Source organism: Euleptes europaea, chromosome 18 (genome assembly GCF_029931775.1).
Source record: "Euleptes europaea isolate rEulEur1 chromosome 18, rEulEur1.hap1, whole genome shotgun sequence".
Classification (NCBI taxonomy): Eukaryota; Metazoa; Chordata; class Lepidosauria; order Squamata; family Sphaerodactylidae; genus Euleptes; species Euleptes europaea.
The window spans coordinates 36,892,115-36,904,940 of NC_079329.1; the positions used below are offsets into that span (position 1 = coordinate 36,892,115).

A 12,826-nucleotide genomic window follows, 5' to 3' on the forward strand; every position below is an offset into this window, starting at 1 on the left:
ACAGAGTGCCTCACTGCTGAACAACAACAATGTCCCTACAGACACACATCTTGAATTTGGAGAGAAGATCCTCCAAGGCCTGTTGTCCAAGAGGGCTCAACTCCGTACTCTCACAGCTGAGAAACAAACGACCTCCATCTTTCCCTACTTCCCATTTCCTCTGCTCACCTGAATGGACAGTGACTGTTTGTGGTGTTTTGTGTCCCCCAACAATGCTGTGGGGTTTTTGACTTGCACCTGCCTGGAGGCAGTGCAGGCCCAGGAGGGGGTGCCAGTCCCCTCCCCTGCCCGCCACTGATGGCTGAGAGTGAGCCAAGCCCCTGTGGGGCATCAAGACCCTCCTCGTTGTGCTGCCCCAAGAACCTATTTGGATGGATTGGCTAGAGAACCAGCCTTAGGAACAGAATATTTTATATGGGGAAGGGGATGCATCTCCTGGTCTATGTGACATGACCCTGCTGGAACATGCCAAAGGTCTGTTTAGGTCACAATCGTATTTCCAACCATGGCCTGCAAGATACCTTTGGCATATCTACACACAGAACCCTCCAGTGTTTGCACGTGGCACCTAGGGCTGCCAGCTCCACGTTGGGAGTACCTGGAGATTTGGGAGTGGTGGAGCCTGGGAAGGGTGGGGTTTGGGGAGGGGAAGGACTTCAGTGAGGTATAATGCCATAGAGTCCACCTTCCCAAATGGCCATTTTCTCCAGGGGAACTGATCTCTGTCACCTGAAGATCAGTTGTATTTCCAGGAGATCTCCAGCCACCACCTGGAAGTTGGCAACCCTAGCGGCACATCCATCCTTTTGAGTCATCCATCTCTGGAACGGGAGGCATCACTGGGGTTGATCCGCCAGTGGCCAGCACTATGCATTAGGCCAGGGGTGTCGAACTCAATTGTTACGAGGGCCGGATATGGTATAAACGCCACTTGGTGGGGCCGGGGCATGCCTCACCAGCCCAGATCAAGAGTGGGGGGTGGTGGCTGCCTCAGCTGGCTCGCGAACCAGATGAGAGCTCTCAAGGGGCTGGATCTGGCCCACGGCCCTATGTTTGACACCCCTGCATGAGACAATGTTATGAACATTGGGATGGAGGGGAGATCTTTCCTGCCTCAGATGGTGCCATTGATTCATTTAAAACCTCGCAATAGTTTAATATGGTTGCTGTGCTTCAAATTGCAATAAAGCCACCACCACAGAGGATTAGGCTGATAGTGGGTTTATTCTTCACAGGAACAGCTGCATTTACCTTTCCAAGCACAAAGGGGGCATTTTGAGGGTTCTTACAAGCAGCGGAGCTGTGAAAGGTGGAATGTTTTCCTCTCCATTTGGCCCGGGATTTCCTTACGATCAGGCGATTGCAGCGAAGGTGGTCTCAGCAGCACGCCAATTTCACCAGGAGAATGGCATGAAAAGTGGGCCACGGGCAGAGGGGTCCTTTGTTTGCCCTCAGAAGGTGCAGTTAATTTCCCCAAAACGCCGGCATTTAATGACTCTCAGGTAGGTCTCCACTTTGTGCAGGTCCTTCTTGAAGCAGGACAGAAGGCCGTAGTTTTTCATCAGAGAGGCTTCGTTCTGGAGGTTGGCATCAAACTTGTCATAGCTGGGCATAAGGAGAGGAGGGCCCTGGGAGCTCCCATCCCCCACCTCCTGTGGGAAAATGCTATTGTAAATTGGAAACGCCTGGGAATCAAATTGTGCAAAACATCCAGAATATGGCAGATTTTGACAACATGCTGATGTCCTCAAGCTCTGTTTTATAGCAACTTCAAACACAATGGTCGTTTATGCATGGGTACTTTCACCCACATTCGCCCCCGGTCTGAATCGGTGGTTCCTTGGAATTATGCAGGAGTTTTCTGTCCATTAGAGATGACCTCGTGCCCAGCCCTCACAATATCTGTGTCTTCCCATTCCTCTGTTAACCCAACTCTTCCATCTTCCCTGAGTAAAGCCCGGGTGAAATCCCCATGCATAAGGCAAGGTGCAGGACACATAAGCTTGGTTTTGCTCACAGCCAATTACAATGCAGCATGTCAACGGGCTGGGATTCAAATACTTCCTGCTTCCTCCGAGCTCTTTCTGAGCAGAAGCTTTTTAAAACTAAGGGTTGGATTTCTCCCCCCCTTTTCAGATTGCTCCGTTGTTGTTTTTGTTCTTAAAATGCTTTTTTATGCAGCAATTGGGTATAGGGGGGATTTTCTCTCACAGTAAGCTCTACAAAGTAAGCCAATTACAAAGCAGCATTTAAAGGGCGGGGACTTGATTTGAGCTTGGGGACTACTGGTGCATAGATTCCCAACACAAAAGTGTGGGTCCAGCGAGCAACGAAACTCAGGTAAAACTCCCATGCATAAATGACCAATGTTTCTCCCCTCCTTTAGGGTTGCCAGCTCCAGGTTGGGAAAATCCTGGAGATTTGGGAGCGGAGCCTGAGGTGGGTGGGGTTTGGGGAAGGGAGGGATCTCAGCAGCATATAATGCCATACAGTCCACCTTCCAAACCAGCCATTTTCTCCAGGGGGACTAATCTTGTTTATCGGGAGATCACTTGTAACTCCAGGAGATCTCCAGCCACCACCTGCAGGTTGGCAACCATACCCCTGTGTGCAGGGCGTTTCCTCCATGTGGAATCACAGCAGTCCCTTGGGTTGTTTCCTCACAAAAGGATGACGTGTGCCCTTTCCTCTTGCCTGTGTAGGGACATTCTCTCCATGCAGAAAAAGTCCTCCTTGAAAGCCTTCCATCACTCTCTGCCACGTTTGGGAAGTGACAGATCAGCTGTGCTAGTCAAGCCATTTAGGTCGCTTATGCATGGGAGTGTTACCTGAGGTTCATTGCTAACTAGATCAACACTTTCCTGTTAGGAGTCTATGCACCAGCAGTCTCCAAGCTCAAATCAGGAAGTATTTGAATCCCCACCCCTTGAAATGCTGCTTTGTAATTGGCTGTAGTGAGAGAGAAATTCCCTCCCCCCTCAAACCCAATTGCTGCATAAAAAAGCATTTTAAGAACATAAAATGAAAAATGGAGCAATTTGAAAAGAAGGGGGGGGGATCCAAGTCTCAGTTTTAAAAAGCCTTTCTTCTGCTCAGAAAGAGCTCTGAGGAAGCAGGAAGCATTTGAATCCCCACCTCTAGAGATGCTGCTTTGTAACTGGCTGTGAGCAAAACTAAGCTTGCATGTCCCACACTTTGCCTTATGCACAAAGATTTCTCCTGGGCTGAGCTCAGGGGAGAGGGAAGAATTGGGTTACCAGAGGAATGGGGAGCCCTGGGATTTGTGAGGGTTGGCAGCGAGGTCATCTCTAATGGAAAGAAGACTCATGCATAACTCCAAGGAACAACTGAGACAGAAGTGGGTGAACATGAGTGAAAGTACCCATGCATAAACGATCTTAGTTGCTTCTCCCAGAGCAGCTCCTGTTTTGGTCAGAAATCTCTTTCAGGATGGGGGGCATTCCATTTGCCTGGCAGCACCAAAGCAGTCCCCACCACACTGGGACAAATTGGGAAGGAAGCACCTCCCCATACCCACATATTTAAGCTACTGCCTAAAGAAACATTTTTTTCTGCTTTTAATGTTTTTTGCCTAGTCTGCAAATATGTTCATCTTTTTGTTTGAACGAAGTCTACTTTATAATAAATACAACTTCTAACTTTTTTGCAATCCTGGTTTTGTTTTGTTTTTGCCATCAAGTCGCATCTGACTTATGGCGACCCCTGATGCGGTTTTCAAGGCCAGAGACATTCGGAGGTGGTTTGCTATTGCCTGCCTCTGCATCACGACCCTGGTATTCCTTGGAGGTCGCACATCCAAATATTAGCCAGGGCTGACCCTGCTTAGCTTCTGAGATCTGATGAGATCAGGCTGGCCTGGGCTATCCATACAGATACAGGTGATGGTATTACTGGTATAACGGGTGGATAGTGGGTGGATGGGGAAGAGAGAAGGAAGTAGGGAAGGCAGAGGACATGAGGGCTGCCAGGAGGAGGGAAAGAGGATATAATGTGGGGATTGGATTTCAGGGAAAAGTTAGGTGCCCTCTGCAAGTCCTTGCGGAGTTCCCACTACACAACTGGGCTCAGCCTGGTAGACAGCACCATGTGACTGGGCTGTAGTTTTCCCAGGTGGAGGCTGCCAGGGAGAGGAAAAGACAGAAAGTTGAATACAGGGGTGTGGATTAATGTAGATTTGCTGGTGAGTAGCCATGAAAACTCCAAAAAGGGGTCGCCATAAGTTGGCTGCGACTTGACGGCACTTTACACATACAGAAAGGAAAGAAGCAGGCAGGAAAGGGGGAGGGGTTATACGGATTTCCAGGGAAGGGAAAGGAAACAGTGGGAGAGGGGGAAATGAGATGCCCCCCCACAAGCCTTTCTAGGTCCCCCACTTGTATTTTTCTAAACTGTAAAGGCCACTGCCTCTTACACTTTCTTTCGTTACAAAGATGACCTCATAATGCCTTTCATTTTTTTTTTTTAGTACCTTTTCCCCTGATATTTTTAGAGGGGGTATGACCACCTTGCTTACCCGCATGAGAACCCGAATACCTTCTTCCAAGTCTTGGAGTTTTTCATAGACTCTATCCGAAGTCCCAAAGACTAGATTGTTAGTGAACGCCCTGCTTATGAACCGCATTGGGCTGAGCCACGATTGAATGAAGGTGAGTGAAAACCTGAGCAGCTCTATGTCCTGCAATGAAGAAGGAAGAAGAGTTGGTTTTTATATGCCAACTTTCTCTACCACTTAAGGAAGAATCAAACTGGCTTGCAATCACCTTCCCTTCCCCTCCCCATAACAGATACCTTGTGAGGTAGGTGGGGCTGAGAGAGCTCTAAGAGAGCTGTGACTAGCCCAAGGTCACCCAGCTGGCTTCATGTGGAGGAGTGGGGAAACAAATCTAGTTCACCAGATTAGCTTCTGCCACTCATGTGGAGGAGCGGGGAATCAAACCCGGTTCTCCAGATCAGAGTCCACCGCTCCAAACCACTGCTCTTAACCACCACACCACACAAGAACAAACAGACAGAATTTAAAATGAGCTGTAGTCCCATTCACATTAACCTCCAAGGGAGTGTTCTTAAATATGCCAGCTATGTGCCAGACCAGTTGGCAAAGAGGCAAAGGGAGGTGTTCTCATTCATGGTCCCACAACTCTGAAATTCACTTTCCACAGAGACTTGCCAAAGCCCAAATGTGCGTTTTCTGGAATTAGAAACCAGAACACAATTAAGCAATTGTGTTCTAAGTATCATTTGGTGGTCCAAGGTAGGGTATCATAATTAGGACACTGTTACCAACCCAGGGCTCTTTGGATGGCAGGGTGGGGGACGGGACCAGGGGCATACTGACAGTCCATCCAGCCCACAACTTAATTGATTGGCCCTTTGTGGGTACAACAGAAACTCAGTTTGGCCAACAGCTTTCTAACTGAGGCCATTTATGCAGGGCTGTTTCCCTCGCGGTCACCCCACTGACTGCTTTGGGGCTTCCTTTTGATTATGCAGCCCTTTTCTGACTGTCAGAGGTCGCCTCGCTCTCCCGGTGCATTTCCGCACCTTTTGCCCATGTTTTCCAGATGCTATTTGGCCAGAATCCAGAAAACGCGGGCAAAATGTGCTGAAATGCACGAGGAGCACGAGGCGACCTCTAACAATCAGGAAAGGCATGCAAAATCGAAAGGAAGCCCCAAAGCAGTCGGGGGGGGGGGGAACCACAGGGAAATAGCACTGCATAAATGGCCTGATGAACTCCAAAGAGTGTTTTCCATTTACTGACTTTAGACTGTGTGCAAATGTAAAAAGGGGATCACAAGACCTGTTCTTTGGTGAAAATGAGAGTTTCCCCAAACTCACATGCAAGTGGAAATGTTTACGTTCAAATGCACAAAGGTGCCTTGCACAGCGTCAGAACTGGTCCCGCTAGCCTGGAACCATCTACTGTGACTGGCAGCGGCTTCTCTATGTTTGGAGAGAGGTCCTTCCCAGTGCCTGGCACTTTCTGCATGCAAAGTATGCGTTCAGCCGCTGTCATGACCCTTCTCCAACACTTCAGAAGGAGATTGTGTCCAGTACCTCTTTGGGGCAGCAGCAGCCTGGTTTAAATCTGCAACGCTAGTCCTCCTGTCTGCTTAACACACACAGAGAAACCCAAGTAAGCATCATGCTTCCTACCAAAAGCAAAACCATGGGCAAAATGCGCGGGAAGAGAAAGGCGATCTCTGACGGGTGCTAAAGGCATGTGCATAATCAAAAGGAAGCCCCAAAGCAGTCAGCGGGGTTGACTGCGGAGAAACGCCCCTGCATAAAAGACCCACATTCATTGCTAAAGAGAAGTGACACTTCGGCCCACTTTTCACAGAAGATTTTGATGCTCTCTTGCTGCTGAGCAAAAAAACAAGCGATTTAAATTTATTTTTCATGGGCGCGATTTAAATTCATGTTTTCATATCCCCGTCAATCCAGAAGTCATGGGAACAAAGCAAGCAGTATTCTATAACGGTTTGGTCTGTCCCCTTCTGAAAAGCTCATGGTTTATGCCCACCCCCAAATCCACCCCAACTCTGCCCAGTGGATTACCCAGTGCAGTTCACTTCTGTGGACACAGCCACAGCCAAAAAAAAGCACCAGCCCCTCCGGTTTCCTTATATCACTTTTCTATTTACCATGCTCCCCGTTCCCCCCCCCTGTACTTGGCCACGCTCCCCTTTCCCAGACTTTGACAGATGGTCATCACTGTGTTCCCCCCCCCCACCGTAGAGCTCCAGCCATCCAGGAACTTCCATCCAGATAGAGAAGGGAGACCCGGAGCAGACTGGCTGCCCCTCTTCAGAAGGGTGATGGGAGTTTTGGCTTTGATTTGCCACTCTCAGGATGCCTCCCCCAACACACACAGGATTGCACCAGCAGGAGGGAGACCCAGAGCAGACTGGCTGCCCCTCTTCAGAAGGGTGATGGGAGTTTTGGCTTTGATTTGCCACTCTCAGGATGCCTCCCCCAACACACACAGGATTGCACCAGCAGGAGGGAGACCCAGAGCAGACTAGCTGCCCCTCTTCAGAAGGGTGATGGGAGTTTTGGCTTGGATTTGCAGCTCTCATGATGCCCCCCCAACACACACACACACAGGATCACACTGGCAGGAGGCAGACCCAGAACAGACTGGGTGCCCCTCTTCAGAAGGGTGACGGGAGTTTTGGCTTGGATTTGCAGGAGGGAGATCTGTCCTGCCTTGGAGGGAGGCTGTCCCCTGGGCTTGAAACTCTCCCAGCCAATCGCCCGTTCACAGGGGGGGAGAAATTAGCCGACATGGGTGGGGACAATTGGTCCGAACCCAGGACCATTTTTCATGGAGCGGGGAAAAAAACGCGTAGCAAACACAAAGAATGGACCAACACAGGTTTGAGAAGACGCAGAGTTGACACGTTTTTTCTGCTAAAACTCAAAGCGTTCATGACACCCACATGCCTGGGTGGGGGGCTAAGAGGAAATGGGGGAGAGATAATGTGCCTGGATATTGAAAAGCTTATTTTTGCAGCAGGGGGTGCAGGAGACAAATGCTGCTGGGCCATCTAGTCTTCTGTGCTCTCTGCTGCATGGGGGTCCTTCAGTGGTTTCCTACCACAAGGTGTCACATTTTGTAAAGCAATGTCGCTCTTCTATGTGACGACCTACCGACTTTTGCTGAGCATCGTCCTTCCCCATGGGTGCCATGATGGTTTCGGAGTAGCAGACATCTGACTGGGTGTTCCTGTTGGAGTTCCGCTGGTCTTCTGGGATGTAGGACCGTTCCTGTAAAAATTCCACAAATGCTTGAGAAGACATGACTGTCATTCTTCACAAGACACTCAGGAGTGGGGCGGGAAAAGGAGGCAGGGCTCCAGTCAGCTGGGCCACAGAGCTGGCCAAAGGGGTTTGGGGGCTAAAGCTTCAGCCCTCACCAAGTAGTGCAGGGAAGTCCCTGGGGAAGTTCTCTTGCACAAATCCTCTTGCACAAAACGAATGGCAGTGGTGCAAGAGGCTGATGAAGTTGCTACACAGGGAAGGAGAAATTCCCTTTGGATCGTGTCCCATGTGCCAGATCTGTCTCTCTGCCCCTCTGCCCTCACCTTTAATGGCACCTAAAATCTGCCACCTGTTCTCATTCCAATGGTTAAGGTTGCCAATCTCCAGGTACTAGCTGGAGATCCCCTGCTATTACAACTGATCTCCAGCCGATAGAGATCAGAAAATGGCCACTTTGGAAGGTGGACTCTATGGCATTGAAGTCCCTCCCCTCCCAAACCCCGCCCTCCTCAGGCTCTGCCCCAAAAACCTCCCGCCGATGGCAAAGAGGGACCTGGCAACCTTACCAATGGTGGCCCTTAGCTTCCTTGGTGGCTCTAACTAGGCAGAAAGATAGGACATCAATGCTATAAATAAACAGGGACACCTCTCCATCAAAGGCAGATTTTGTGGCAAGACAGATGCACTCTGCACATGCTGCAAGGCACTTGCTGTTGCATTACTTCCCACCCACCAGCTCACATTTGACAGCCCCCAGGTAGTGAGTGGGAGTTTCAGTGACTAGGGAGGGGTGGGGAAAGGGGCCCACATCTGCCTTTATTTGTCTTTCAGAGGTAGGGTTGCCAGTTCCGGGTTGGGAAATACCTGGAGATTTTGGGGATGGAGCCTGAGGAGGGTGAGGTTTAGAGAGGGGAGGAACTTCAATGCCATAGAGTCGAATTGCCAAAGTGGGTCATTTTCTCCAGGGGATCTGATCTCTGTCGCCTGGAGATCAGTTGTAATAGCGGGAGATCTCCAGCCACCACCTGGAGGTTGGCAACCCAAAGGTGAACATGCACAGCAGACGGTTCCCAAGGAGGTGGCCCCAGTACTCACAAACTCTTTGAAAGTACCGGCAGCGAGCAAGTACAGATGCTGAGCTCGCAGGATTGCACTGGCAAAGAGGCTGGAGAGGGGCATGGTGTGGAAGGTGACGGCTCCCTCCGGCCATTGCAGGACCAGGATGACCAAAGCAAGGACAAACTGAGGAGGACGGCTGGATCCTGCAAAAGACAAGGAAGAGGTGAACTGGTTGAGATCCAAGCAGAGTCTCCTCTGAAAGCTATTGAAAATAAGCATTGCCAGACTAAAGCAAGTACATTACAAGTAGATGTGTCGTGATGGAAAGCCATGTTAGTCTATCTGTAGCAGTAGAAAAAAGCAAGGGTCTGGTAGCATCTTAAAGACTAACAAAGGCCTTTTATGCAGGGGTTTCCCCGCGGTCACCCCCGCCAACTGCTTCGGGGCTTCCTTTTCATTATGCATGCCTTTCCTGACCATCAGAGGTCACCTCTCTCTCCCCCCATGCATTTTGCCCGTGTTTGCCAAATGCTGTTTTAGCCAGGATCTGGAAAATGTGGGCAAAACGTGTGCAGGGAGAGCAAGGCAACCTCTGACGGGCAGAAAAGGCATGCATAATCAAAAGGAAGCCTCGAAGCAGTCGTCAGGGGTGACGGCGGGGAAACGTCCCTGCATAAAAGGCCAACATTTCTGGCAGGGTATAAGCTTTCGTGAGTCACAGCTCACTTCTTTAAATACAGCTGTATCTGAAGAAGTGAGCTGTGACTCATGAAAGCTCATACCCTGCCAGAAATTTTGTTAGTCACAACACAACACACAACACAAGCCTTTATTGGCATATAAAAAGGAAGAACATACATTTGAATTTTGTTAGTCTTTAAGTAGATGTGTGTGTGTGTGTGTGTGTGTGTGTGTGTGTGTGTGTGTGTGTGTGTGTGTGTAAAGTGCCTTCAAGTCACAGCAGACTCATGGTGCCCCAGTAGGGTTTTAAGACTAACAGATGTGAAACAGCCACTTCTTCCGGACACAGAATGGAAAGAAAATCTGATGGAGTATGCTGTTATGGCAAAAATGACCAACATGATGAATACAAGCAATGACATGAATTATGAACAATTTCATGAAAAATGGAAACTATTTTATAAATATGTTGAGGTTTAATGTTAATAAAAACCAAAAGTAAATTTACAGTAGTGACATCTAATCCTATTGTATATGTAGATAACCATGTTCATTGTAGATATATTAAAAACCCCTGATAGATAAGTTGGTGATCTTTTTTTATTATATTACGCGATCAGCATTGTCTGAATATTTTATATAATTTGGGTAACTATTTGATTATATGACTAGTAATGTCTGACTAATGCAATCTGTTTGATATGTTTGTGTATTTTTATTTTTTCAATTGTATTGTGGAAACCCTTACTCTTCCTCTTTCCCCTTTTTTTGCTAAAGCTGAGCTGCTAGAGAGATCTGTCATCAGGCATAGTAACTATCATTCAAGAGACTGAAGCTAAATTTTACTCTGGCTGATTTGCTGTGTAGCTCGGATTTAAAATATTGCAATCTTTCTTCAGAAGGCCTTGGTTCCTGTGCAAATCATTCACCATTGTTAAACTAAGCCACTGTAGCACCTAGAAAGAATGTTTTCCAAGTACTCTTTACAGGAACTCACCTCTTTGCAGATTAATTAATCCCAAACTTTGTTAGACCGAGTAGTTCAATCTTGTAGCTGTCTGATTGCTGGGGCAGTAGGTATTTCTGGTTACATCCCTAACAATTATAAATAGTGCAGTCCTAAACAGACTTACACTCTTCTAAACCAATTCATTCCAATAGATTTAGAAAGGTGTAACTCAGTTTGGGATGGCCGTGGCAGCCGCCTCTGGAGTGATCCACATGATCGCTCAACTTGTATTAAAGCCTCACGTGAACTAGTAATGGGAGGATTTCATTGAGATAGAAGGAAAGCAGGCTTGGGTGGGGTTCAACGTGGACCCCTAGTTTCGTCTCATTTTCTTGCCAATTTTGCAGGAGCAGAGACGGAGGAGTTCAACAGCTTCTTCAAAGTACACTCCGTCTCTGATACAAATCATGGCTTGTGCTGGTGGGTTTGGAATTGCCCTTCCTGGATGAACTGTCCAAAATTTGTATTTATTTTAAACTGTCAAGGCCTGAGATTCTTAAACCAGAGGTGCTAGGCTTTAACATGGCAGCTTCTGCACACTGTGCAAGGGAGCTATGGTCCCTCTTGGCATGTGCACTGAGCCACTCAACTGGATCCCACATGTTGTGTAAACCGACCAGGCATAGGTGTCACCAGTATGTGTAACCAGCCAGCAGGGGATGAACGATCTCCAGAGAGGGCCAGTTCCAGGATCTGGAGGCCTGAAGATGACACACACATCTCCAGCCAGCTAAGTACACTGTTCTTCCCCCTCCCCATTTCTCAGCTCCTCAGACTGATTGTGGTGGTTGTTGCTGCCCGGCAAGGAATCAGGATGACTGCTTGAAGCAGAGAAATGCATGGGCGTGGTTGGGGAGGCAGCCCTTGCTGCTCCCTCTCATAACTGCCATCACTGCTCATCAACCCAGGAAAATTCAGAGTTACTCCTAGAGACCTGATCTGACCACCATCACTAATCAATAGTGGTGGTAGCTGCTTCTAATCCAGGAGTTGGCAGATTGTTGAAGATTCCTGGATGTTGGCAGCTGCCAGGCTGTTTCTGCATTTATTTATTTTTTGGTTATCAAGTCACAGCTGACTTATGGTGACACCTGGTGGGGTTTTCAACACAAGAGACATTCGGAGTTGGTTTGCCATTGCCTGGCTCTGGGCCATGACCCTGGTATTCCTTGGAGGTTGCCCATCCAAATACTAACCAGGGCTGACCCTGCTTAACTTCCAAGGTCTGATAACATCAGGCTAGCCTGAGCCATCCAGGTCAGGCAAGGAATGAGATGAGATGGCTTGCCATTGCCTGCCTCTGCATAATGACCCTGGTACTCCTTGGAGGTCTCCCATACAAATACTAACCAGGGCCAACCCTGCTTAGCTTCTGAGATCTAATGAGATCAGGCTAGCCTGAGCCGTCCAGGTCAGGATGTTTCCACATTTACATGCCATCAAAATCACTTGTGGGAGGCGTCCGACCCCAATAGAGTGGCTTTTTAAGGCTGTGGCAGTTCTAGCAGCGGTGGTTTTCCTTCCCAATTGCAGGCTTACTGAGCTGGGAGATAAAATCGCAGTATGATCTTTATGAAACTGTTTATTTATTACAGCTGAATGCCCATAGTAAGGAGCTGTATGAGGGGAACAGACATGAAATATTTGGGAAGGGCAGACTTTCCAAGCCTGAACTTTTCAATTCTGGTGGCTGGGCTGATTTCCTACCAAAATGGCCAAATTTCTCTGCCACTCTAGTGTCTTTCCTGGTGGACCTGTATCTCACTGTTTTGCAAGGGACCATATACATACTGGAGATACAAATCAATTGGACACCAGTACCCAAGAATAAAAATCCAAACCAATCCTGCACTCAGTTCATAGATTTAATCTTCACCAATTTATAATGTACAGAATCGCCACACCTTGGATAGCTGCACAACACCAAGAAATTTAACAGGTAAGCATTTTCCCAGGGTGAAAGCACAGTAAAGATGTATCACTGAATTTCTGCCTGCCATGTGGCCATTAAAAGCCTTTGTCCATCAAAAAGTGGTCACGCTTCCCTTCTCAACACATAAAAGCATACCTGCAGCCATGTTCTGTTGCCAAATCGTGAGTGCGTTTGAAAGCAAAGTGTTCCTTCTTCCGTCTGTACTTTCTGCTGCCCTTGTGTGCCGTTTTTATACACTGTGGTGTGTACCGATGCATTAATGCATACAGGTGCATGGGGTGGGTTTAGCTGGTCAGCATCATATTGATAAATATATGTACAGGTCACCTGTGCCGATTGCTCCACATGATGACTGT

At 48.2% G+C, this 12,826-nt stretch overlaps 1 protein-coding gene across 1 annotated transcript; it reads right to left on the reverse strand.

Annotated features, from left to right (window-relative positions):
• Positions 1-1,451: 1,451 nt before the first annotated feature.
• On the reverse strand, positions 1,452-12,615 carry LOC130490899 (somatotropin-like). Its single transcript, XM_056864702.1, has 5 exons — positions 12,606-12,615; positions 8,884-9,050; positions 7,678-7,794; positions 4,535-4,696; positions 1,452-1,652 (listed from the first exon to the last, which is right to left on the reverse strand). The coding sequence occupies exons 1-5, from the start codon at positions 12,613-12,615 to the stop codon at positions 1,452-1,454; spliced, it is 657 nt and encodes a 218-aa protein (XP_056720680.1).
• Between the last annotated feature and the right edge of the window lie 211 nt (positions 12,616-12,826).

Bases quoted from the DNA above. Each gene is read 5' to 3' on its own strand.
- LOC130490899 (XM_056864702.1), bottom strand. The intron at 4,697-7,677 runs GTAGGTCGTCAC...TCTTCATTGCAG, and splicing joins ACGATGCTCAGCAAAAGTCG to GACATAGAGCTGCTCAGGTT. The intron at 1,653-4,534 runs GTAAGCAAGGTG...ATTTTCCCACAG, and splicing joins GTATTCGGGTTCTCATGCGG to GAGGTGGGGGATGGGAGCTC.